This window comes from Chelonoidis abingdonii, chromosome 18 (genome assembly GCF_003597395.2).
Source record: "Chelonoidis abingdonii isolate Lonesome George chromosome 18, CheloAbing_2.0, whole genome shotgun sequence".
NCBI classification, from domain to species: Eukaryota; Metazoa; Chordata; order Testudines; family Testudinidae; genus Chelonoidis; species Chelonoidis abingdonii.
Window position 1 is genome coordinate 16,643,080 of NC_133786.1, and position 25,112 is coordinate 16,668,191.

The 25,112-nt window shown below is 44.6% G+C and overlaps 1 protein-coding gene and 1 long non-coding RNA gene across 2 annotated transcripts; one reads left to right on the forward strand and one right to left on the reverse strand.

Moving 5' to 3' along the window:
- Positions 1–1,005: 1,005 nt before the first annotated feature.
- Positions 1,006–8,964, forward strand: LOC116834180 (nicotinamide N-methyltransferase-like). Its single transcript, XM_032796118.2, has 3 exons — positions 1,006–1,183; positions 3,326–3,533; positions 7,586–8,964. Exons 1-3 carry the CDS (start codon positions 1,024–1,026, stop codon positions 8,010–8,012), a joined length of 795 nt encoding a protein of 264 aa, XP_032652009.1. The 5' UTR covers positions 1,006–1,023; the 3' UTR covers positions 8,013–8,964.
- A 3,527-nt stretch (positions 8,965–12,491) lies between these two features.
- Positions 12,492–25,068, reverse strand: LOC142047906 (uncharacterized). The gene is made up of 3 exons (XR_012657223.1): positions 21,413–25,068; positions 19,099–21,115; positions 12,492–14,883 (listed from the first exon to the last, which is right to left on the reverse strand). It is a non-coding gene; the product is annotated as an uncharacterized LOC142047906 (long non-coding RNA).
- Between the last annotated feature and the right edge of the window lie 44 nt (positions 25,069–25,112).

Here is a 25,112-nt window from a genome sequence, read left to right on the forward strand (position 1 = left end):
TGAATTTTACCTCTCATGGGAAATGGCCTTCTTGAAACGCTTAAGAAATGTAGAGGAGAAATCCTTAAGCTTACTAAACTCAGCCTCTATCCATCCAATTTTATCATCCATCCCCTGCTGCTGTATGTCCCGAGAAGTTGGGATTGTTTATTCCAGATCAGACGATAATAAAGGGGACACCCTGATTGATATCTGCACCAGCCCCACCATATACCAGCAAAACCTTCCAGGAGATCATTACCACAGACTAAATGGACCAGAACCGCCAGGAGATGCAGAAATGGCTGCAGAATGAGCTGGGAGCATTTGACTGAGCTCCGGACCAGACCAGATCCAACCAGACCAGATCATCTGAACTCAGGACCAGATCATCATCCCATGGCTAGTGTAGACATAGCCTCAGAGTAGGGTGACATATGTCCCATTTTGGCTGGGACAGTCCCTTTTTTAAGCCCTGTCCCAACCGTCCCCACTTTTTTTGGCATTTGTCCCATTTGTTCTTGCCAGCTGAGCATCAGCGTAGCTGAGCATCAGCTGGCAAGAGCAAATGGGACAAATGCCCAGTTGGCCAAAACAGTGTGCTGCAACCACTCATGGGACACGGAGAAATGTGGGGTGGAGGTGAGAGAGCGGCAACGCCAACCCTGAGAAGGAGGGAGGGAAGGCTCAGGAGAGCAGCTTGGGCTGGGCCAGCCCCACGCGTGTGGGTGGCAGGGGGCTTCAGGCTGGCCCCAAACAGGGGAACCTCAGGCTGGCCCCACCCGGTGTCCCGTTTTCCCTTTGGGAAAATATGGTGACCCTACCTCAGACACATTCTTCCCCGTATATTCTTTTCTGCCGCTGCTTCTTTCGATTCTGTGGACTGAGAAAATCTTGCAGAACCTGTGGGTTCTTTCAGCCGAAAAATTTCTTAGTCTGAAGTGAAAGTGAAATTTGCAAGTACAAGGAGGGGTTAAAGTATCAACAGGAAGAGCTATCAGTCTCCATTGGGAACAAATACAGAGCAGAGGTTGTTTGTGCAAGATGGAATCTCCAGCTAGTTTCACAGGGGGAGAAGCTTATCAGAAAGATTTTGACCCTGCTGTGTATTTGAAGACCTACTATTCCTTCCGTTCCAGTCATTGCCAAGGGAATGAAATTCTGGAATTAAACCTGAGAAGCCTGTTTAAGATATTCACTTCAGGTGAATACAGTGTCCTGCAGGCATAGTGCACTGGGGCTGAGACTTTCTCAGCTTTTCCCTTGTCCTGTGATCTCATGCTCGTTTAATAATGCTATTTGTGACAGGATACAACAAGGCTCTATAAGGGTAGTAAGGCTTTTGGGACAGGAGTCTTGTCTTCATACTCATAGCATGTCTGGTGCATGCACACAATAAATAATTTTGAAAGGGTTTCCAATTGTAATTAGCAGCCGTAGAGGCCATGATGGCTCAGCATGATCTGGGGTTTTGTACGTCACACACACTAATCTCTAGAGCTACATACGCACACTAAGCTACTGAAAGTGTTTCAGAGTATGTCAGCCCCTTTGTTTTCTAAGTGTTGCAGCTAGTTTCAGCTACTTGATTTTCCCCTTTAAAATCCATACGTCAGTGGCAATATCAATTCTGGAGAGGTTGAGGCTGGAATAATGGGAGGTGCCATGGGTCAGGATTGAGGGGTATTGGCAGAGCTGCGACTGGAGGAGACCTAGACTAGAGAAAGGTAGGGACTGTGAGTCAGGATTGAAGAGCATCTGCAGAGCGGTGTATAGTGAAGCTCGAGATTAGAATCACAAGCGTATTGTGGTATAGGATTGAGCTGCATTAGCAGAGCTGTGTGCGGTAGAGGACAGGAGGTGAAGAGCGAGTGGAAGCTGCGGCTCAAGAATGAGATGCAGTGGCAGAATTGAGGGTGAGGCCCAAGGCTGGAATGGCAGAGTCAGGATGGGAGACCCAGAGTAGGGAGCCATCTGTGTCATCAACCCCCGACTTTCATGAGAATTAAAATCACTGAGTTGGATGGACTGGAAATTGCAACTAGTAAAAGGAGCAGGTGACCTGGTTCCCTGCATCCTACTATGATCAATGTTGCAATCTGGAATGGTCCTTACTGTTGCACAAGCTGTTAAATCCTTTAATATCACAGGAATTTAAAAAAAATCCCTCCTCTTCATAAATTAATCTGATTTCTTTCCTGCTATATGTTACGAAAAATAACAGCTGGATTCTAAACCTGGAAATGGATTAGGGGTTACTGATGTTATGACAAACCTTGGACAACTTCTCCACAGCAATTTATAGCATATGATTGGGCTCACAGCTAAGCAGTTTATAACTAAGCTATTCTGGGTTACCCTTCCCACTGCTGGTTCCCTACTCTGGTTTTCTAGTTGTTTAATCTAATCTAGCAACATTTTTAAAGCATGTTCAGGATCATGGTCTCAGAACAGCTATGATAATGAGTGCCATAGAATGATTATTGCGATAGTAGAGAGATCGGGACCCTGTTTGTGCTCAGCGCTGTACAAGCACATAAGAAATCCTTATCCTAGAGAGCTCTGAGACTCAAGTCCTTATTCTTGGTTCCTTATTCATGGTTCCGAGATCCTTATTCAAAGGCCGAAATGGTTTAAAAATATATTGATCAATGCGATTGAACTGATACAAATGTAAAAGATAATGATCTGATTATTCGATTACTTACGAAGTAAGGAAGTGGGTTTTGATGGGCTGAACATGACAAAATTAGGCTTGGGTCACCCCAAGTGACACATCCCTGTCACTGTTAGACTATTCTGAAGGAACTGAGGTGCACCGCGGCTGACCTGAAGTTTTGTTACATTTGATGAAATTTCTAAAAATCATTAGTCTTACATTGACATATTTTTAAATAATTGTGGAGGTTAAATACACAACTGGGAACAAGGGATAGGAAGCTAGTACCACAAACAAGGAATTGGGAATAAGGAGCAACTTCAGCCTCGGCAGAGAATTTATAATCTAAATAGACTAGATGTACAAAGGCAGGATTGTTATTCCCACTTAACATATGAAGGACTGAGGCTCAGAGAGATTAGGTGATGCACCAAAGTCACACAGCGAGTCTGTGGCAGATTTCATTAGTCCTAGGCAAAGGCCCTAACCAGCACACACCTCGTTAGGTAATGAGGCTGTTGCTGGAGTAATGCTCCATCCTACATACCATTCACATGAGGCGTCAAAGAAGCAGATAAAAAAAAAACACCCCCACCCCAAACCCCAATCAGTAGTGAGTACAACTTCTCTGACTTATGGGTCATGCAACGCGCCAATGTAACTTCGTTCCCTGACGTTCCAAACCAGGTGGGGTGAAAGGTGACACCCTGATTGACATTGGCAGTGGCCCCACCATTTATCAGCTCCTCTCCGCCTGTGAGAACTTTAAGGAGATCATCGCTTCGGACTATACAGACCGGAACCGCCAGGAACTGGAGAAATGGCTGAAGAATGAGCCAGGAGCGTTCGACTGGACTCCAGTGGTGAAATATGTGTGTGAGCTCGAAGGAGACAGGTAAGGGAGGGAGACCTGGCTACTGATGATCCAGCGAGAGAAAACATGTCTTGTCACTGAAATGAACCCCTGCAGGGGAGGGGACCTCTTACTAGAGTATAATGTAAAAACACAATGACAAACTGACTAGGACACCCAACAGGCTGACATATGACAGACACAGGGAGGCTCAAGAAATGGGAATCTACTGGAAGCTCTCGCTCATGGATCCAACTGCCATGTATGAAAGCTGCCAGCTGAACCCTGTAGGTCATGTGTCACTATTATTATTAGTTATAATTATTATGATATTATCTTAATTACCATAGTACCCACAAGCCAGTTGCTAGAACTACTGGTGCCACAGAACCCCCTGGCCTGAAGTGGTTTCCATCATATGCAGAGTTTACAGTTTGGCTCAATGGCTCTCAGCACCCCCACTATACAAATTGTTCCAGCACCCCTGCGCTGTCGTAATACAAATAATAAATAATAATACATTGCCTGAAGTGAAGCAGCGAATAAGTGTTTCAGGATCAGGGCCTAGGGCTTATCTCTGTGTTGTGTAAAAATGTTGACTAGCATAGTGCTGCAAACAGAACAACTGTCACACATTCCCTGTAGCTGCTATCAGGAAAGCCTCCCATACTCCTCATAAAGCGCTGAAGCCTGCATGCTTCTCAAACTTAAGTAACTTTTTTCAATTTTTTTTACACTAATTGCAGCTGATTGGAAAACAAACAAAAAATCATGGACATCTTTGTATAACTTCCCCCATCATTTTCCATCAAACTTTGGTTTGGACATTTTTCTGACCAGTTCTGCACATTTTCCCAGATGACTAGTTTTTTGGGTGCATTAAATGAGATGCTGTAAAAGAAGCCTAAATCTAGCACTTTCCAAGTGAAAATCAGGCTCCCTTTAAGGTAGCTCAAGTTGGACACCCAAAAAGAGGCTCCCGAAATCACTAGTCACTTTTGAAAATTTAGAGCAAACATTTTCTTTGTGCATAGATTTTGTCATTTTTCCTTTCATGATTGGAGGCTTTAATAATAATTCTCAGGACACAATTTCATGTTGAAATCTCTCTATTTCAAAAGGATCCACCTTACGGAGACTTTTCTAGGTAACATGATGCATTACACACATAGGTGCTGGAAGTAAGGAGGCTGGGGACGCTGCAGTACCCCCTGGCTTGAAGTTGATTGCATTATATACAGGGTTTACAAATTAGGTTCAGTGGCTGTCAGCATCCCCACTATAAAAATTGTTCCAGCACCCCTGCATCGCCAGGGATCAGGATCCCCTTGGGTTAGGTGCTGTACAAATATCCAGCAAAAAGGTCCCTGCCCCAGAGAGCTTACAATCTAAATTTGACACTATTGTACTGAAATAAGTATTCTAACATGTACTAATAATTTGCAGTTCTCAGTCACCTTCCATGTCATAAGAACGGTCATACCAGCTCAGACCAAAGGCCCATCTAGCCTATATCCTGTCTTCTGACAGTGGCCAATGCCAGATTCTTCAACGGGAATGAACAGAACAGGGCAATTATCAAGTGATCCATCCCCTGTCGTCCAGTCCCAGCATCTGGCAGACAGAAGCTTAGGGACACTCAGAGGATAAGATTGTGTCCCTAACCGTCTTGGCCAATAACCATTGATGGACCCATCCTCCATGAACTTATCTAACGCTATTTGAACCCAGCTATACTTTTGGCCTTCACAATATCCCCTGGCAATGAGTTCCAGAGGTTGACTGTGAGTTTTAAAAACATTAGTGAATTTAGCTTCATAACAACTCTGGAACGTGAAATACCATGGTAATGGGCATAGCATAAATACCTTGGCAGACAGATAAGGGGGCAAGGTAGGTGAGGTAATTTTTTTTGTTGGAGTAAGTTATTGGATGGAAGTTAGTACAATAAAAGAGATTATCTCACCCACCTTGTGACTCTAATATCATGTGACCAACATGGATACAACTACACTGCATAGACAGATAAGGAAGCATTTTAATCTCCGTTTTAAAGATGGGGACACTAAGGTGCAGAGAGGGGAAGCGACATGCCCAACATCACACAAGAAGTCAGTGGCAGAGTAAGAACTAGAACACAGGTCTTTGCTTTGACTACATGGCCATTGCTCCCACCATAGATGGAAAGGACTCAGTGTGTGTCTTTCAAAAGCATATGTGGAGGGATCTGAAACCTGAATCCAAAGTCATATTGAAATGAACAACCAGGTCAGAGACCTTTACTTAAATTCCCCAGTTCTGGTAAGCAGGTTTCTGTACACATCACCTTTGCTGCGCCATGTCAGAGTTTCTCCTTACTTGGTAATTTCCAGATTTGTAGTTCTGGGCATTACCCCTCCCAGGACATTCATTCAATGGAGTGCAAGTAGTTACTGCCAACTGTGTGAGTGCAGTTGAACAAACACTGATCCCACTCCTGCTTCTCTCAATTCGTCCTTTTTCTACTCTGGTTGAATATGGTTCAGTCATTGCAGCCTGCGGCTTGGCCAAGGCAGGGAATGAAGATGTCTCGCTTTTTAGTTTCCTGTGAGGTTATGGTTTAAACAGGAAATTGAAACCTGAAAAACAACACAAACTATTTCCCAATAGCATGTAATGTCTGTAAAATTCCACTCTGGGCCAGCAGGGGCCTCTCATGGGACCTTGTTGAGAGCTTGTCTAGAATAAAAAGTTCTAGTTAGCCTGGAGAGCAAGGTCCTTGGAACAGGGGCCCGTGTCTTGACATGGGTCTGCAAATGGCCATAGTGTGAATGAGGTAACAGAACTGACCAGTAATAAAACAACAGCTGTATCTAGATAGAGCAGCTGTCTCTGTGTATGGCAGCAATGGCGTTTCAGTCTGATGTGGGGCTTTGTGTTGCAGAGACTTGCTATCGAATCTCTCTCCAGAGCTAAACATCCACATAAATATTGCCAAGTACATCAGCCCTTATATTTTCAAAGGGCAGTGAATAGTTTTAGCTACTTGATTTTAATTGAAATCCACACCAGTGGCAGTCTCAGTTTAGGAGAGGTGCCAGGCTGGAAGAGCAAGGAGTGCTGTAGGTTAGGACTGAGGGGCCTCAGCAGAGCCATGTATCTGTGTGTAGGGGGAGCAGGACTGGCATAGCAAAGGTCAGGGAATACAGGTTTGGACAGAAGTGCATTGGCAAAGCTGGAGGGGTGGGGAGAGCCCATGACTGGAACAGCAAGGGGGCTGTTCAAGCAGAGCTGTTGAAGGATGCAGCTCAGGACTGGAATGATGGAGGGTTGGGGGAAGAAGTGCTGCAGATTAGAGGCATGAGACACTATTTATCTGGAAACTCATACAGCCCCCATCGCCACAGTATCTGAGAGACACTCTATTTTTATTAATGCATTGACTCTTAACACCCTTGTGACATTACCCCCATTATCCAGAGAGGGAACTGAGGCACAGAGTGACTGTGACTTATTCAAAGCCACACAGAAGGATCTGTGGCAGAGCACAGAACTGACTGCAGGTTTCCAGGGTTCTGGGTTAGCATGCTAAACACTGGAGCCTCCTCCTTCCCTCCATAGATCAGAAGCGCATAAGGTATTATGCAAAGAGAAAATGCTGAGCTGTCCAAAGTTCTGCATGCTCCTGGATCAGTAGGAATGGCAAGTCACACCAATATCCTTTCTTGCTACTGCTGCATTGCTCTGCAGTTTGCCAATTGTGAAATGCCTAACATCCAGGGAAAGTTTCCTCCTAACTCCAGCTAGTCAGGGGTTCACTTATGCCCTGAAGCAGGAGGGTTTATAGCCCTTCAGGTCTTGGTCAGGGTTAATCCCTACTGTAATGTAACTGGCTATTATCCATGTAAATATCAGATCCTTTTGTCTAATTCTTGGCCTCAGCGGTGTCTTGTGACAATGAGCTCCACTGGTTAGTTGCATGCTGTGTGGAAAAAGTCTCTCCTCTTATTAGTTTTAAATGTGCTGCCTTTCGAGTCCGCTGAACATCCCCTTGCTGAGATCTGATGGACAGACTGAAAATCATGCGATAGTATACAATATAACATTTCTTGCAGGGAAAAGTGGGCTGAGAAGGAAGATAAGTTGAGAAAGAAAGTCAAGCAGGTTCTGAAATGCGATGTGTCCAAATCCAACATCTTGGCCCCTGTGTCTCTGCCCCAGGCCGACTGCCTGCTCTCCACACTGTGCTTGGAAGCTGCGTGCAAAGACCTGAACAGTTATCGTGCAGCACTGAAGAACATCAGTTCTCTGTTAAAGCCAGGAGGCCACTTGGTGATGGTGATAGTCCTGAAAGAAACCTACTACATGGTAGGCCAGCGCAGGTTCTCCTGCCTCTACCTGGAGCAGGAGTCGGTGGAGGAAGCCCTGAGAGAGGCCGGCTATGACATACAGTGTGTTGAGGTGACCCCAAACCATTCCAAAAGCACATTTTCAGATTTTGAGGCTGTGTTGAGTCTGGTTGCGTGCAAGCGACCTGCTTAGTCCTGCTGAAAATGAGCAGGAAAGATCCTTGGCACAAGGGAAAGGGCAGGGCTGGCCTTAGGGAAAAAAGCGCCTGGGTCAAACTTGTACTTTGGCTATGTGAGGGGCAAGGAGTTGTAGGGGGCAGGGAGCACAGGGAGCTGGGGTGGGGGCTTCTCAAAGCCAAACCTGCATGTGATTTTGCATTGGCATCTGCATTAATCAAAGAATATAGAATTGAGAGATGGGACATGTGACCCAAGGACCCCTTGACACCAAGCGGCAGATGGCCCCTGAGTACATAGATGTAGAGGGATCTCCTGGGTTCGTCAAAAGGGGTCATGTAAGGTCTCTAATGAAAGTCTGTGTCACACTGATCGTCATAATCATTGCAAGATGTATGTATGGAAAACATGTCAATAGTTATGGATATATACTAAAACTTATGTTCCTTCGGACTGTGAGTTAAGGCAGGCCACTAGGTGATCCAACATACCTTTGTCATGCAAGACAGAGACGCATATTTCACTCTGGCTCATCATGTGCAAACTGAGCATTGTGTGGCTCCCAAAGGACATCCATTTACAGTCAGAGCAAAATTCTAATTAATTGATTGCAGGGGCTTCAGGAAAAAATAAGCCAGCAGGGGTTATCTTGTTTAGGCATAAGGCAATGAGCTTTTGAAACTATATCTGGGGTGCAGATGAACCTCCAGTCATTCCTTTAGTCTGTGAGGACTGCCAGCAGGATTGATTTGATGAGAAGTAATCTCAGCTAAACTGGTTGAAAATGCTGAGAAAAGGATGTGGGGTAAGCTCTCTCATAGGAAATATTTGAATGCCTTGTTGGGTAAGTGTCAGCTCGAGAAAGCACGTTATGATTTTGTTTTGTGTGTAACCACTGCTTTGCAATATCCTCACTTGCTGTCCTTGTATCTCTGTTTTGTAATAAACCTATTCGTGTTTTCACTCTATGTATATATTGAAGTGTGCTGAGCTGAGTGGTGATCCTCAGTTGAATTTTGCAAGCTGGTATGTGTTTTTCCTTTAGGGAATAGCAGCTCTGAGAGTTCTGTGACTATTCAGTGGAACATGGGCTGGGCGTGCCAGAGGCCATTCTGAGAACTCAGGGGGAAGATATGTGCCTATCGGTAATCTGTACCGAGAAAGCGAGGCCTACGAAGGGCAGGAAGGCAGTGCTTGTGCTGCCCAAGACTAGTGGTTTCACGTTGCGGGCACAGACAAGACTTCCTCACACTGAGGGCAGGCAGTGGCAAGAGTTCCTGAAGGAAGTGTCACAATACAAGCAGCAGCTATCCCATTCCTCCAGCCCCCTCTGCCTATCCCAGGCTGCTCTCTTGAGTACAGTTTCCCAAGCGGTGTCCAGTCCAGGTTTAAATGTCTCAAGTAATGGAGTTCACAGCTAGAGCCAGGCAAAAAAAATTGGCCAAAATTGTTTTTGGTGAAAAATACAGATTTGGTGATATCAAAAATGTCACAAATTTGTGTTGGTTTCACTGAACTGTTTTGACTGAAAAAAACAAAGTATCTGCTGTTTTGACTTATTCCAACCCTGGAATACTTTCAGAATGAAAAGTTTTAATGACTTTTCATTTCAAAATGTCCTTCAATTTACTTTAAAAATACAGAAATATAAAAACAAAACTCAAAATCTAGAGAAAACACAATTTCCTGTAGAACTAAATATTCCATTTGACCCAAAATGAATTTTCTTTTACTTTTTGATTCACCAAAAATTCAGCAAAATATTTTTTTTCAGGTCGACCCAAACAAGTGTTTTAAAAAAATATTTCAGCATGGCCAGAGAACCCCAAAATTCATTATTTGGAACTGGGATTCCAACAAAAGTTGGCAGCCAATTCCAACCGTTTGAGCCAAGCCTTGAATGGAACCGGTTGGCTATTTCCGTTGGTGGCAACAGGTGAACTTAGACAAGCTACCTAGCAAGGGGGTGGCTGAGCTGTAGTGCTCTGCAATGCCATGAGGGAGAGACTTAGATTTGGTTTGAGCGGATGTGGAAAGCATTTCAGGGCATAGCAAAAAGCACTGGTCTGGGGATGTCCAAGGTGAGGATCAACAGAAAGCAGATCATCTGGGTTCAAAAGCACTGCCTAATCCAGGCTCCAAGCTTCATCGGACGTTTATTAATTCATCCTGAACAAATACTTCTATAACCCAGAGGGGGAGGCACGTGACTCCCTGCAGCTTCTCATTGTCTTTACAGAGCTCTCATCCAAGGACAGTGCTTGCTCCACCCTGCTTAGTTTATGAAACCTAAGGAGGTCACAGTCTATCACAGCTCAGCTACACTCGGTGCTGACAGAGTGTGGGTGCGGGGGGTGCCTCAAGGGCGTCACAAACCGAACCAAAAACTGAAACCAACCTGGGGATGCGCTTTAAGCACTGCTGCTTGCAGATGACAGAACTGCCAACCCCACGCATTCTTTTCATGCCGCTTTAAGCCCCGGCTGCAAGTCAGAGCAGTTGTTGACACCAGAGATGCGAATAGCTTGAGAAAAGCTCTCCTTGTCCATCCAATCAAAAGCAGATTGTTCTTTCCAAGTTACAAATGCTAACTTGTGGGGGGGAAAAACACCTCACCCTCTTGCGTAACACTCTCAAAGTGGTGTCACCCAGTCTGGTGGAATCTGGAGAGAAACGACGGCTTTGTTTAGAATTAGTTGGACCAGGTCCACTGGGCTGGCTATGGCTGTGCCCACACATGGCTCCCATTAACTGGGCTGGGAGTGCATTACAGGAAAGATGATTAGCCTGAAGGGAAACTGCTGTATTCAAAACAACCTATGCCTCACATTCTCCATCTGTGCAGAACTGTAGCCAGTAGGTTCAGGGATTGGGCAAAGGAGCATTAGTGCTGGGGAGATGAGCCAGAGAGGCAGCTCTGGGGTATTTACTGGAGTTCTCTATCTATGGAAAAGGTACGTTACGTGAGCAGAACTCAGATCTTTCCCCATATATAGATCCTTTCCTTCCTGCCTAAGAACTTAGAAAACAGTCCTAGAAACACTCTGTGCTAGGGCTCGCAGCCAGGATGCCCTTGGCTTTGGACATTTGCTTGCTGGTAACTGTACTGAGATCCATCAAATGATTTCACAGAGGGTACCACCAGACAGCAGCAGCTTTTGGTTACTCTTGACCTGAGGCAGACAGAATCATACCAGGGAAATGCTCCGCAGTCCACTACTGATCCCCAGAGCCAGCCAGTTGCCCACAAGGGGGCTTTTTCATTAGGTTAAACAGGCTTGTAAGGCAAGGAGCAGCCCCAAACAGTACCAAGGGTCTGTGAAAATATTACACACATACCTCCAGCCTGTGTAAATACCCTTTCAAAAGCTTGCCTGGGGGAGGCCCCTCCCAGACACACACACCAGCACCCAAATTCTCTTCCACATACTGTAATTCACAATGGTCTGAAAAGAAAGGACTGGGAATGGGGAGATTCTTAGGTGCAATATTTTCAATGGAGTCAGGCCATTCCCACCACACAGACTAGGGCCCCTAGTTTCTAATTACCGTAACTCATGCTTCATGAAAGAAAGACAAATACACACACTTCCCAGAGCATAGGAAAGAGTGATTGCAACAGAGATACAGTTTCCCCATCTGAATGTTTACCAAGCAGCAGGGGCTCCATTAGAGCACAGAGGTTTTCTGCCCTCTGAAAGAAAAATATTGTGGAGTGAAAGATTTTGAGATGCCCTGAAAAGAAAATGGATCTGAGGCTGAAGACTTGACCTCAGTAGATTTTTCCATTGATGGCAGGAGCAGGGAGAGCTTTACTGGACCCTGAGGGATCCCAGGTTCTGTACTTCGGCTCTGTAAATCCTAGAACATGAGAGCACCACTAAGAAGGGGTCTCTTGGTTAGACAAGTCACCTTGCATATTGATTAAAAATAAAGATTTTTGTATGGAAAAAGTCAACCATCTTCTAACTGACTATGGACGCTACAAACATGTGGCAAATGCTTGTTTCTGGCTCTTTTGAATGTGAAGATACCATAGGTATAGGCATAGCAACACCTTGTAACGGCAGCTGGAGAAGCAGCTGCAATATTCCATTGCGTGCAGTCACTTTAATCTGAACGGTTTTTGCCCTGGGCCTCTGTCTTTGGCAGCCATGCAAGAAGAGCTGGAGTAAAAGATAGCTGCATCAAGCTGATGTTGCCAAAAAAGTGTTTATTTATTTTTTATAAAATAACACTAGTTATAAATTTTTTATAAAATCACACTAGTTCATGTGGGTCGTCCACCCTTAATCCTCCCATAGCTGTTGCCTTTCTTAGATGGAGCCCTGCCTCTAGCTCCCTCCTGACTCGGGTATTTCCAGGCTGAACAGTTCCCGGACTTCATTGCGTTATCTCCAGCAAATGACAATCTAACTAAGCAAGCCTGTTTTGCTTCTGCTGCCAAGACTGATAACCGTGTAACTTCCCACAGTTATAAATTAGCACACAGCTCTTTCTAAACAAGCACATTTATTCTTACGATAAAAGTATTACACAACAAACATTAAAAACATGAAAAGAACCTACATGTACGCTAATAAGCTTGCCAGAGATCACCTCCTCCCTCCTCGCCACAAGGGCTCCAGTTGATATCAGTCCTTCCAACCCTGCCCTAAAGAGTGGGACCCTCCGTGAGCCAGAAGCCTTGTCCCTTTGCTGGATCAGAATGAAGGCTTCTCTGCATCAGTTTAAACTCAGGGTATTTATTCAAGAATCCTTTCTTTGTCTGTTGGGTCCCTGGAAAATCCAGCTGGAAGAAACGTGAATAGGTAATCAGCCAGACAATGGATTTGACAGGGCAAAGCTTCAAAGGGGCTGATAACTGGAGGAAATATATTAGCATACCCCCTCCTCCTAGAGAAGTTGCACACAATCTCACAATAGCACATAAGCAATTGCATTTTTAATACAATGCACTCCAAAATGTATTAAGCTTAAGGTTTGTCCAGGAAATTGTCACCTGTCACACCACAGTCGTGGCCCTCTCCAACTGTGCTGACAGTACCTCAGTCCAGTCCAATAGCCCCCCCTGACACTCCAACTCCTGGATGAACTCTGTGATGGTGGTTGGGATATAAATAAGCAGTGATTAGGATGAGACCTACCAGACTCAGCCACCTGTGAACTATGAACCCAGTTCATCTCCCATTGAAGCCAGTGGCAAGACTCCTATCAGACTCCAAATCCAAAATCTAATGAAACTAAGTCCCTGATTCAGTAAAGTGCTTAAACATGTGCTCAAGTCCCATTGAAGTTAATGGAGCTTAAACACATTCCTGAATCAGGGTCTAAGAGTGGATTTGAATTCATCTCTCCAGAGGTATCAGGCTTGTGCATTCAACCCTAATACCACCTACCTCCCCATTCTGTACCTTTACAAAGGAGGAAGCATAGTAAAAGAGCATCTGTCCAATGGCAGAGCAGGAAACAAATACAGGAGCTGTCGCTTACCATTTACGTCAGCATTGTTGTAAAAACTGGGCCTATAAATTTACCTGAGTTGTGAGCTCATTTGTGGGACAGTGGATAAAAGTTTAAGAAATGTTCCAATAACCTGTAACAATGAATGTTAATCGGAAAAGGTACAAAAAGAAAACAAAGACTGAATTAGTCCAAATGAAAAAGGCCTCCTGATAGAACTCAAGGACTGTGTTAGCATCATGTCTGGTAAACAAGGGGTGTAGGGCCAGAAATCAATGAACCCAATCTGGTGTGTTGGAAAATAGGCCTAATTGATGGACAAAACAAATGAGAGGATGGGTATTATACCTATTAGCTCCTTTTGGGGTCTTTAAAAACAGACTTTTGAGGGAAAATCAGGGATGGAGAGATGTGAATGCTAGCTGACTGGAAGATGAGAAAAGGGGAAGGTGAGAGCGTCACCATCTTGGCTGCCATCTCCACGGTCTTCTGGGATATAGTGTGACTCCATTGTGCCTTTTCTGTCCTAATCCCAAGAGATGTCGTGACCAGACCAGGCCAAAGAGGGGGATCTCAGATGACCTCACCATGCCCACGAGATCTGGCTAACTCCGGAGCACTCCCTGGGACGCGAAACTAGTGCCTCACGTAGGAGTATGTGCCCTTTCCTTTCCCGCACCTTTGTTATTTTCTTTCCCATCCCTCTCCTTTTCCCTTCTGTCTAATAATAATATGGCTTAGCTGGCCAAGACCATATATTTTGCAACACTTTTCCTTTTGTTTCTGTATCTTTAAAAAAGTTTAAAAGGATCTTCAGTGGTGTGTTGGCCATGGTATTAAACAGGCTGAGGTCTCTGTACACCAAACCCTGAACCTTGTTTAACACTGGGTAGTTTCATGGTTACATTAACACCTTTGATTCTTTGGCCCTGTATATTAATGCAATATGGAACAAACTTGTAGGGAGACACTTGTATACAAATCCTTTTTTATTGTCACTTGTTACAATATATTTGCGTACCAATAGAGAAAAACATGTTAATCTGGTTAATTCAAAAGCGCAAAGCAATTAATTATGGAGAAACACTTCTAAAAAGGACAGGCTGGTGCTTATGCATGACACAGCTTCTGGCTGGCAGTGTCAGTGGTGCCAAGAACTCCCATTTTGGGCTTTTTGCACCCAACTGACTCTTTGAGTAAGTAGGAGGCTCGCACTTGGATACATGGTTATTGCCCAACACCGGTGAGTTTTTTGAAGGTGACGCTGGCTTCTATCACTTGGTGCTTTTTGACACTACCACTATGACAATTACAATGATGAGAAAAATTACTCCTACGACAATCCCGATGATATTCAGTATGCGGGCAGTGCGGGAAGCTTGGGACGCTCGCTCCATGTCACCCGTCCCAGCTGCATTCTCTACCTGGAAGGGAAGCACAGCCCACCCCATCCATCAAAACAGTTATTTAAATTCCAGGTTCACAAAACCCCATCCCAAGGGCTCCCATCCAACGCGCCGTGTGATGTCATTATACACAAGGACATAGAAATTACAAAGAAACAATCAAAAAGCAGCTGCATGTCTTCCTCTCATCTACTACATGTCATCTGATTAACTGTCACATGACCAACATAGCTTAAAACGCATAAGAACAGCCATACTAGGTCAGACCAATGGTCCATCTAGCCTAGTATCCTGTCTTCTGACAGTGCCAGGTGCTTCAGTAGGAATGAACAGAACAGGGTAATTATCGAGTGATCCATCCCCTGTCGTCCACTCCCAGCTTTTGGCAGTCAGAGGTTTAGGGACATCCAGAGCATGGGGTTGCATTCCTGACCATCTTGGCTGCTAACCACTGATGGACCTGTCCTGCATGAATTTATCTAGTCTTTTTTTAACCCAGTTGTACTTTTGGTGTTTTACAACATCCCTTGGCAAGTAGTTTCACAGGTTAATTGTGTGTTGTGTGAAGAAGTACTTCCTCATATTTGTTTTAAACTTGCTGCCTATTAATTTCATTGGGTGACCCCTGGTTCTTGTGTTATGCGTTAAGGGGTTAGTACCACTTCACTATTCACTTTCTCCACAACCTTCATGATTTTGTAGACCTCTGTTACGTCCCCCCTTAGTCGTCCATTTTCTAAGTTTAACAGTCCCAGTCTTTTTAATCTCTCCTCAGATGGAAGCTGTTCCAGACCCCTAATTCTAATACATATATATTTTGAGATGAGACAACCAGAACTGCACACAGTATTCAAGGTGTGGGCGTATCACAAATGTATATACCTGCATTATGATATTTTCTGTCTCATCTATCCCTAGCCTAGCGGTTCCTAACATTGTTAGCTTTTTCGACTGCCACTGCAATTGAGCAGATGTTTTCAGCAAACTAACCGCGATGTCTCCAAGATCTTTCCTCCCACGTTGCACTTTTCCACCAGTCAGAAATCCCACCATTAGCTGTTTTAGCCTTTGGACATACCCATTCAAAGAGATGGGCTTTCCAGCATGCCTTGAGGTTCAACAAATTCTGGGGGAATCCATCTATCCTAGGTACTTATCTGTCCCCATCACAATTGTAACTGAGCCCATCACAGTCACTAGTGAATTTATCCTCACAGCACCCCGGTGAGGTAGGGGAGAGCGGCTATGCCCATTTTACAGGTGGGAAAGTAAGTCACAGGGTGGCTAGCTTCCTTTCCATCAGACCATCACGGGAGGAGGCTGAGCACTCAAGAGGAAAGGAGGTTAGGTTTCTGGATAGAGGTCAGTGACATGCAGGATGAGAGCTGGTCAAAGCATGGATGGAAAACATTAAAAAATATTCATCAAAATTCTGTGATTTTTTTGGGAGGTCCTTTTATTTTTAATCAGCTCTCTTCAGGATCTTTCTGTCACACCCTGTTTGCTGCATCACAGTATGGTAGAGGAGGAAGGAATAATACAAAGCAGGAAATTCAATCATTCAGTCACCAGAAGAAAATAAAAGGTTAAGAGATTCTGGGTTTTTTATAAGTAAATTTGACAGGCCTCAAGACTAAAGCTCTGATCCTGCAAAGACTTACTGCATGCGCGTAGCTTTACACATCAGAGTAACCCCATGGACATTAGTAGAACTACTTATGTTCATAGTGTTAAACCTGTGCAGAATTGGGGCTTAACACCCTTGCTTCACAGAACAAGCATTCCTGGATACTGCTGGGGAAGTACAATCAGTATACGATTTATTCCACAAATTTTACTCCTCTGGTCTGTGACTGGCCTGCAAACAGACTGGCTGTTATTTCATTACTGGAAGTTACTGGGTGGATAATTTTGTGAATAACTTGTGGTGGCTTGCTCATCTGTAGGCAGCTCATTGAATGTTTGCGGTATTCGGAATGTGATCTATCGGTTTTCTAAAGAATTCAGAGCTTTTAAGGCCAGAAGGAATCACTCTGATCATTTAGTCCGAGCTCTTGTATAACATAGGCCAGAGAATTTCACCCTGTCATTCCTGCTGCGGAGGAAATTGCTCTTCTCAGTACACAGGTGAACACTATTGAGACCGATAACTTGTGGCAGAACTAGAGCATGTCTCTTAGGAAGATGCGCAATGTCTATTTAAAGACTCCTAAGATAGTGAATTTAGCACTTTCTTTGGTAAGTTGTTCCAATGTTTAATTACCCTCACCGCTAAAAGACTGAGTATTATTTCCTATTTGAATATTTCTAGCTGCAGCTTCCAGTCACTGGACCTTGTTCTGTCTCTTTCTGCTAGCCTAAAGATAGCAAGAAGATATCTGACATGAAGGCTGTGTAAGTACTCAGGGCAGATTTTAAAAAAGTTAGGATTTCAGTGGGAGTAAGTTGTCTAGGTGCTTCTGAAAATCCCACTAGGTGATTATCTGAATCTTTAGGTGCCTAAATATGTTTGTAAATCTGGCTTTTAGCAACAGTTAACGTATCACCTTGCTACAACAAATGCTATGGAGTCATCGCCAGTTTCATGAGCTATGTACATATTTATTCCTTCTTCTGAAAATCAACATATGCAAAAGGAACTTTTGTTTCCATCACTGGAATTAAATAAGGAGTAAGTACTCTCCACTGCAGAAACCCTAAACATCCATGAAGGAGGAAGAAACCCAGGCATACAGAGAAACTGATTCTCCTGGGAAAGTGACCTTAGATTAGATATCAGGGAAAGGTCTTCTAAAGGCTCTTATTACCTGGAAAAGAATGTGAGATCAAACTCAGCAAAATATCTTTAGCACAGCTATAATGGCAGCTGGTAAGGCCAAGGACGAGCCATGAGAAAAGAGCGAAAAATGAAGGTGACTGGAAATATTGCCCCTCACCTTCCTGACTTCTAACCTTTCAAATGCCTTTAACCCTCTTCCCCTCCTGTTCCCTCCCCAAATTCCATAGCCATCTGGCTTGTGTTCTTCCCCATGGGAAGGACTTCTCTCTGATGAGATTACCTTACTCCCTAGTCTGGTGGGAGAGGCTGCTGCCAGTTTAAACCATGTTTTCTAGCGGGAAGAAGCAGATCTGGCTAGGTACCTGTCACATGCCCCCTCTCCACTTGGCCAGTCACCAAACCTCTCACGGACTGGGCACATGTTGGCATTGAAACCCAGCCACGCACTTGGTCTTTGCTTGAAGAGATTGCAAGGCTAATTAAAGTGGAGGCATACTTCTCACCAGAGTATCGGTAGTGGCCATGCTCTCATCCCTGTGTATTTACTTCATCGATCAACAAGTCTCTTAGGGCAATGACAGCTTCAACATGTCATTTGGTTATTGCTCAGGAGAAAATACACATCAGCTGGGTATCTCAATAAAATGGAGAAAAAAACAACCTTTCACAGACAAAGGTTTCAAGTAGAGGAATTTTCCTACTCAGTACATCAGCTCACTGACGGATTTGCCTATAAAATTCCATATCTTTGAGAGCTGGGGAAAAAACAGTACAAATGATTTGTATAGATGAAAAATGCAATTCCTAATGAATCCTCACGAAGGAAGCTGTGATGTCAGGGACTGATGTCCTCTGTTTACGCACAGAATTGTCCCAGCACATATTCATAACTGTGGATCTATCTACATGGTTAGTTGTGTGATGTGAATACACAGAAAGAGGATTAAGAATGCATTGGTCACAAGGACACCCATGGCAGAATTTGATCTCTCCAGGGCAAAGGTCCTCAGCTACTGTCCCAAGGAGGCAAAAATCCCCATCCTGAAGCTAATGGTCAGAACACTGGACACAGAAGTCAGTGCTGTGTCTCTCCACTCACAAGGCACACAAACAGCCCACACTCAGTGCTCACATGCATATCCTTCATTTACACCCAACACCACCACCAAAGCAACAGTTCAAGAGATATGTCCCTTTCCAGTCAATTCAACTTTGGAAGCAACAATTCCCACAACTTGCTTAAAGCAGCCCTAGAAAACTGCTAAAGGAAAATTGCACTGTTCCCTATAACTTCTGGGAATAAAATCCAAAAGTTTAAACACCTTTGCATTGAAAATTAGGGTTAGCTTCTCCAACTCTCTCTGTAACACACATTTTAAGACCATATTTGTACATCAAAGTTTGGAAATATATCAACGAAAAAATAAATACACTTAAATAAATGCCAAACTTACTCTGAGAGAATAGATGAGAGCAGCTATTCCAAGAGGAAGGCAGCAACACAACAAATTGAAGATCGACAAGGCAAGGTAAGAAGGGACATTTCTTTGAGTTGTCTCCATCGTCAGAAGCTTCCTGTTCAAATACTCTATTGCTGAAGCTAGGAAGGCTTTGAAGAATAGTATCACTGCTTCCTCTGTTAAATCTTGCAGTAGGGGAAGGGGGAGTAACCAAGGGAAATATACTGCTGAGTGAAGCATGCACTTGCGTGCACGGTTTACAGACTCCTTTCCCAATTCCACCCCATCAACTACTGGTTGAGTTTGTAACCAAGCTACATATCTCTTTCAAATTAAATTTGTGATGAATCTAGTAGGATTTTCAGACTAGAATCCTGTATGAGGGTAGGGGGTGCGACTGCACTGCTAATAAACTCTTGAGAGTGTAAAACAGAACCCTGTTCTTGAGGAGTGGGCAATTCAGCTTCCAGCTGTCTTATGATATAAAAAGTAGAGCTGCTCAGAAAAACTTCAGCTGAGTCACTCTCCATCAGAGATGCCAGTGCCATCAAAATGGAACCGCTTCTCGAAATGCAAGGGGGGAGGGAGAAGTTGTCCCATTTCAACATTTGTAGAACAAAATATTTTTAGCTTCCATTTCAATATTTTTTGTTGTTTTGTATTATAAGATAGATTATAATATACATTGAAAAAGCCAAAAATTTTCTTTTGTGGAGAATTTCAAAGTTGGAATGAAAGCCAAAATGGCAACACCGCAAAACCCCTTTGCAAAATGGAATTTCCGTCCTCCTCACAGACTTAATAGCAAGTTATCTACCGGGGCTTTTTCTACAGTTTTTTTTTTCTGGTTTACACCATCCATCATGACCTGTGGTTTGAGCATTTCTTTTTCTTTTGGGGGCAGGCACTTGGCAACCAGTGGGAAGAATTGGTTTCAAGCAGCCATGAGTTATTGTTTATATTACAGTAGCATCTACAGGCTTCAACTGAGATCAGGGTCCACAGTGCTCCATGCTGCACAGACACACGCTGAGAGGCAGCCCACCTTCTCCAAAGAGCTTCCAATCTCAAAAGACAAAACAAAGGGAGGGAAGAAAGGAAATATTATTGTTCCTCTTTTACAGAGGGGAAGCTGAGGTGGAGAGAGATTAAGTGACTTGACCAGAAAATCTGTGGCAAAGCAGATGCCGAATACAGATCTCCTGAGTCCCTGTCTAGTGCCCTACCCATAAAACTGCTATTCCTCGCCCACTTAGTCATCATCTCACCTCCTCCTTCAATTCCCTCTGCTATTTCCTATGCCCCTGAGGAGGAACGGAAGAGTTCCTCAACCACTTAACAGCAGGAAGGGAAAGGCAGTCAAGATAAGAACATCGTGTCTTGCTCATGCACCAGTATATGATTATGTTGAATTGTAGAGGCTCAACATTAAGATGCAGATGCTACCATGAGATGTCAAGAGATTGGAACTGTACTTTATGGGGGCTCCCGCTGACTGCATGTGACAGCAAACTGGCTCACCCTCAGGCTGGCAGGGGTGAAGTTTTGCACCTGTGGAGGTCAACCTGGCTGTTGTGTTTATTGTGCTGCTGAGATGAATGTATATTTATATTAGGGAGGCAATGAGAGTCAAACTGCTCTTCCTCCCAGCTGACCCACGGACTCCCACTGGCCTAGCTAGGGAAAAAAACATGCCTAACTGTGACATGGGGTGCGAGCCTCAGCGGAACTGCTACTGCATTATGGCACATGTCCAAATGAGGCTGACAAGTCCCATTGTCTTTTGGAAAGCAACAACAAATCCTACAAACGCGCCACCACACCAGCATGCTCCTTACACTTCCTCAAGCCCTCAGAGAATTTATTACATGACCTAACACTGCACTGGTTGGCTGCCCTCCAATCACACTCTGATATGGATTTCAGGGCATGCATATCCAGTGCAAGTGATCTTTGATCCCAGCTCTTTGCATAAAAGCACACACAAGTGAGCATTGTCTTAAATGCCACTCTGAGGCCACGTCTAGACTACGCGCCGTATTGGCGCGTTAAAATCGATTGCTCGGGGATCGATATATCGCGTCTGATCTAGACGGGATATATCGATCCCTGAGCGCTCTTATATCGATTCCGGAACTCCACCAAAACCAACGGAGTTCCGGAATCGACATGGCGAGCCGCGGACATCGATCCCGCGCAGTGAAGACGGGTGAGTAAATCGATTTTAGATATTCGATTTGAGCTACGCTATTCTCATAGCTGAAATTGCGCATCTAAAATCGATTTTCGCGCGTAGTGTAGACATGGCCTGACATGCCTTCTGCTCACAGAGGAGGGGGCAAAATGGGTTGCAGCTAAAGCAATGCTCAGAGGAATATAACAGAGCAAACACTGTACGAGGTACATAGGCATTGGGGACAATTCTACAGCCCCTTGGCTTTGGCAAGACTCCTGATTCATTTTCCCAAGGCTCTAGGAAGGGCTGTGGTCTTCTGAACTCAAGAAATTCCCTTGTGGGATTTGTTCTCCAGGACAGCGCAAGGTGGAGTTTTCTGACATTGAACGAGGAGAACAGGGAAGAGACTGTGGAGATTTGCTGTGCTTGGAAGTTCTGCAGACCCCTCTTTCCAGGGGCTTGGCTGGCTGAAAGATTCAATGTCACAGAAATCAGCTAATGGCTGTTGTATTCATATATTATATATTAACATCTAGTTTAAATTTCCATAGCCCCTTTCATCCCAAATTTCTAAACAAGCTGTAAGTGCTACAGACCTGAATTCCAGGCAGATGATATTCTGTTAGTGTGTTCACAACTTAAAAAACTGGGTTCCCCATTTCTCCAACAAAATGCAGCCTCCTCTGAAGTGGAGCATAGTAGTCAGAACCCTGCACAATAGTGAAGGGAATTGGAAATGTTGGCCAAGGATACTGGAGCAGATCCTTGCCTCCATGAAAGTACCCATGAAACATACCATGTCCATGCAGAATAGACAAAACCCAGGTTTTTAAGACCTCCTCTCCTCCCTTCTCCCCAAGAGAAGAGTGGGTTCCAAGCAGGAGGAAACAACTTGTAAACAATGCAGCGAGCCCCTGTCTAAACTAGGAGTTTGCCTGGTGCAGCTACTGATGACTGAGTAAAGCCTGAGGAACATCTTTGTGATGGAATCTAAGGAAGTACTTTGGCTCTGTCCTGCCTTTCACTGCTGAGCTGCTTCTGCATCTCTCCAATGTGATTTGTGTGCTGGCAACCTACTGTGCTCCTGTGCTGACCCACAGTCAGCACACTCCCCTCTCTGGGGGGAATCTTCCCCTTCCTATGCTGGGAACATTGCTTGGCTGCAGGCATTGTTATTGCAGCTTGATCTAGGAGTGATAATACATGTCCATGCCTGTGTGAATGCTTGTCATGGCCAAATGCTGCACGGTCAACACTTCCATAGAGTCCGTCAAAGGCTGTAGCTGCAGTAAGGATTGATACTGTAATCCTCATAAGCTTATTTCCCCACTGAAGCAATGAGATGAAACTAAGACCTTGGAGATTTCATCACTATGGTAGCTGCATCTATGCAAGTCCGTGGTATAAGCAGGCCAAGTATCTGCCAGGATTTTGCCTTGGGTTCTGCTCAACCCTGATTGTGACTGAGTTTCAAGACAAGCAAAGTCTATCTACAGTAGAAGGTAGTGTGGCCATTAATGGCTATAACCCGGACAGATCTCCAGAATGCCTTAATAAGATCTCAGAATGTGCAACAGTCTCCAACTAACTGGCACCATCAAAGTCATTTAAAACGGGACTAGACAGAGCAGACAGGGTGACAATCTCACAGTAGCCCATGGACTAGACTGATCTAATAGGGCTTTTCCATCTACAGTACATGTGAGTTTTTTTGAGATTTCCTGTCACTCTGCAAAAAGTTGTCACTGTAGTTTTCTTTACTGACATACAAATAGCCGTACCCAAGAAGAAATTTAATCTAGAAAAATCCCATGGATTTAAACAGGTGGCCTGAAGGCAGAGGTTAATATTTTAAGTACTGAATCTCCTAATCCCTATTTAGCATCCCCTCCCATTGCCACTGGTGTAAGGCTTGGTGGAATCTGGATAGTCAGTGAGAAGGGATGGAGACATAGACGACCCCGTCACAGACCACACACACCATCTACCCACTCACCAGGGAACCAGGCCTGCTGTATCCCATGCTGAAATGCGGACAAGTCAGCAAAACAGGGATTACTTTTACAATGGGAGAGCATTGATGCAAGGAAGGGAATTAGAGCAACATTCAGAAGAGGTGAAAGAGATGAAAGGGTTATTGAAAGGGACAAGGTCGCCATCACCTCTGACCCTTCCTGGTCTCTGTGAGTACAACCCTACTAGATCTCAGGCTCCACCTGTCTCTTGGGGCGGAATCATGTGATGCTCCCACTCTCTGCCTGGGCCCTGGGTTGCAGTCCCCTGGTGCTAACCGTGATAGCCTCAGCAGGTCCGACTCAGGTCCAAACCCTGCAATTCTGTTCCCTCCAAGGCAATAACAGTAGTAATCCATGACCAAAACCAAGAATCATTTATTTATAACCAAAGCATTTCAGAGAAAACTGATCTTAACAACAATAAAACAGATTATATGCCTGGCTGGTTAATCATCTTCCACACGGGGATCCTCGGAGAACTAATCCTTATTAACTCTTCCACAGAACCTCTCGCCTCAGTGTCAGCTTCTCTTCCTGATGGAGCTCAGCCCCTGGCAACTTACTCTCCTTCACAGGAATCTAGTCACTTTTCCCACTGTTTATAGCCCTTTTCATGCGGTTACTCCCAGCTCTCGCAAAGCAATGTTTGCAACTTGTTGGAAACGGGATCCTAGAAGCTAATAGTTTGCCCCATGGTCTTCCCAGAATGTGTTTTGCTGTTCTTATTTGGAAAGCAATTGTGTCACTTCCCTGCACAGATTCCCATTGAATTTGAGCATTGTAGGTACATAATAAATATTCCAATATAAGTTAGATCAGTACACTCATACAGGAGATTCTAATAGCCCAATATACAATAACCCCCCCGCACTGACCTGGTCACATACTGTTTATAAAATCGTTACATCTCCGTATTTGTAATGTAACCCTTCTGCCCCTCTGAGTTGGCAGCAACAAGGGCCGGGTTCAGTACCCAGGGGTTCTGTTTCAATAACACAATGCATAACCGGCTCGAGCCCCCACCCAGTGACCTGTGACACTTACATACTGCACCCCCCGGGCGCCTCTAGGAGGCAATACTTCCCCTCTCGCAAGCACGGAGTCTGAGTGTAGCAAAATCCTTTTAATAAAGGAAGGAAACAATGCAGCATCCCACTGGAGAAACATCACAAACAGGATTATAACACAAACCATAAGCAAAAACCCACCTCCAAGTACGTTTGGCAATGTCCTTTCCCCCTTAGGGTCTTAAGCCCAATCACCCCAAAGTCCAACAACCTGAAAGTCTCTGGTCAGTGCCACCTCAGAATTCAAAAGTTTATCTGCAGAGTTTTACCCCCCAGCCTGGGTGGAAATGGTGGGGGGAAGTCCACACAAGGTGTTAAGGGGCACCTTACATGGGCCAGGGCCAACTGCTCCACCTCTCCGTGGAGTTCTGCTGCAGCCTTCACCATGACCAGCTCCACTACATCAGCTGTGCCGCTCCTCCAGCCATCCCTGCAAACCGCTTCACTCCGCTCACTGTTCCATGGGCTGCTCCAACATGCTGCAAACTGCTCCGCTCTGCCAGCCACTTAATGATAGGTCTTCAGGCTCCCCCATTAGTTAACACAGCACTCAGTGATTTCAGCTCTTAGTTGGGAAGCCTTGGTGCTGGTGCATCATTGGCCCAACATGAATTCAGCTCAGCAGTCTCTAGATGGACTCCTAATGGAATCAAAATTAGCTCTACTCTTTAACAGTGGAGAGAGGAGGATGTACAACTGGTGTTCCAGGCCCTCAAAAGGGGCTCATACCATCAGGTACACACACCAGTC

Excerpts from the sequence above, each read along its gene's own strand:
- LOC116834180 (XM_032796118.2), top strand. The coding sequence starts at position 1,024 with ATGGAATCTCCAGCTAGTTTCACAGGGGGAGAAGCTTATCAGAAAGAT. Across the intron at positions 1,184-3,325 it reads GTTTAAGATATTCACTTCAG|GTGGGGTGAAAGGTGACACC; the intron begins GTGAATACAGTG and ends GTTCCAAACCAG. Across the intron at positions 3,534-7,585 it reads TGTGAGCTCGAAGGAGACAG|GGAAAAGTGGGCTGAGAAGG; the intron begins GTAAGGGAGGGA and ends CATTTCTTGCAG.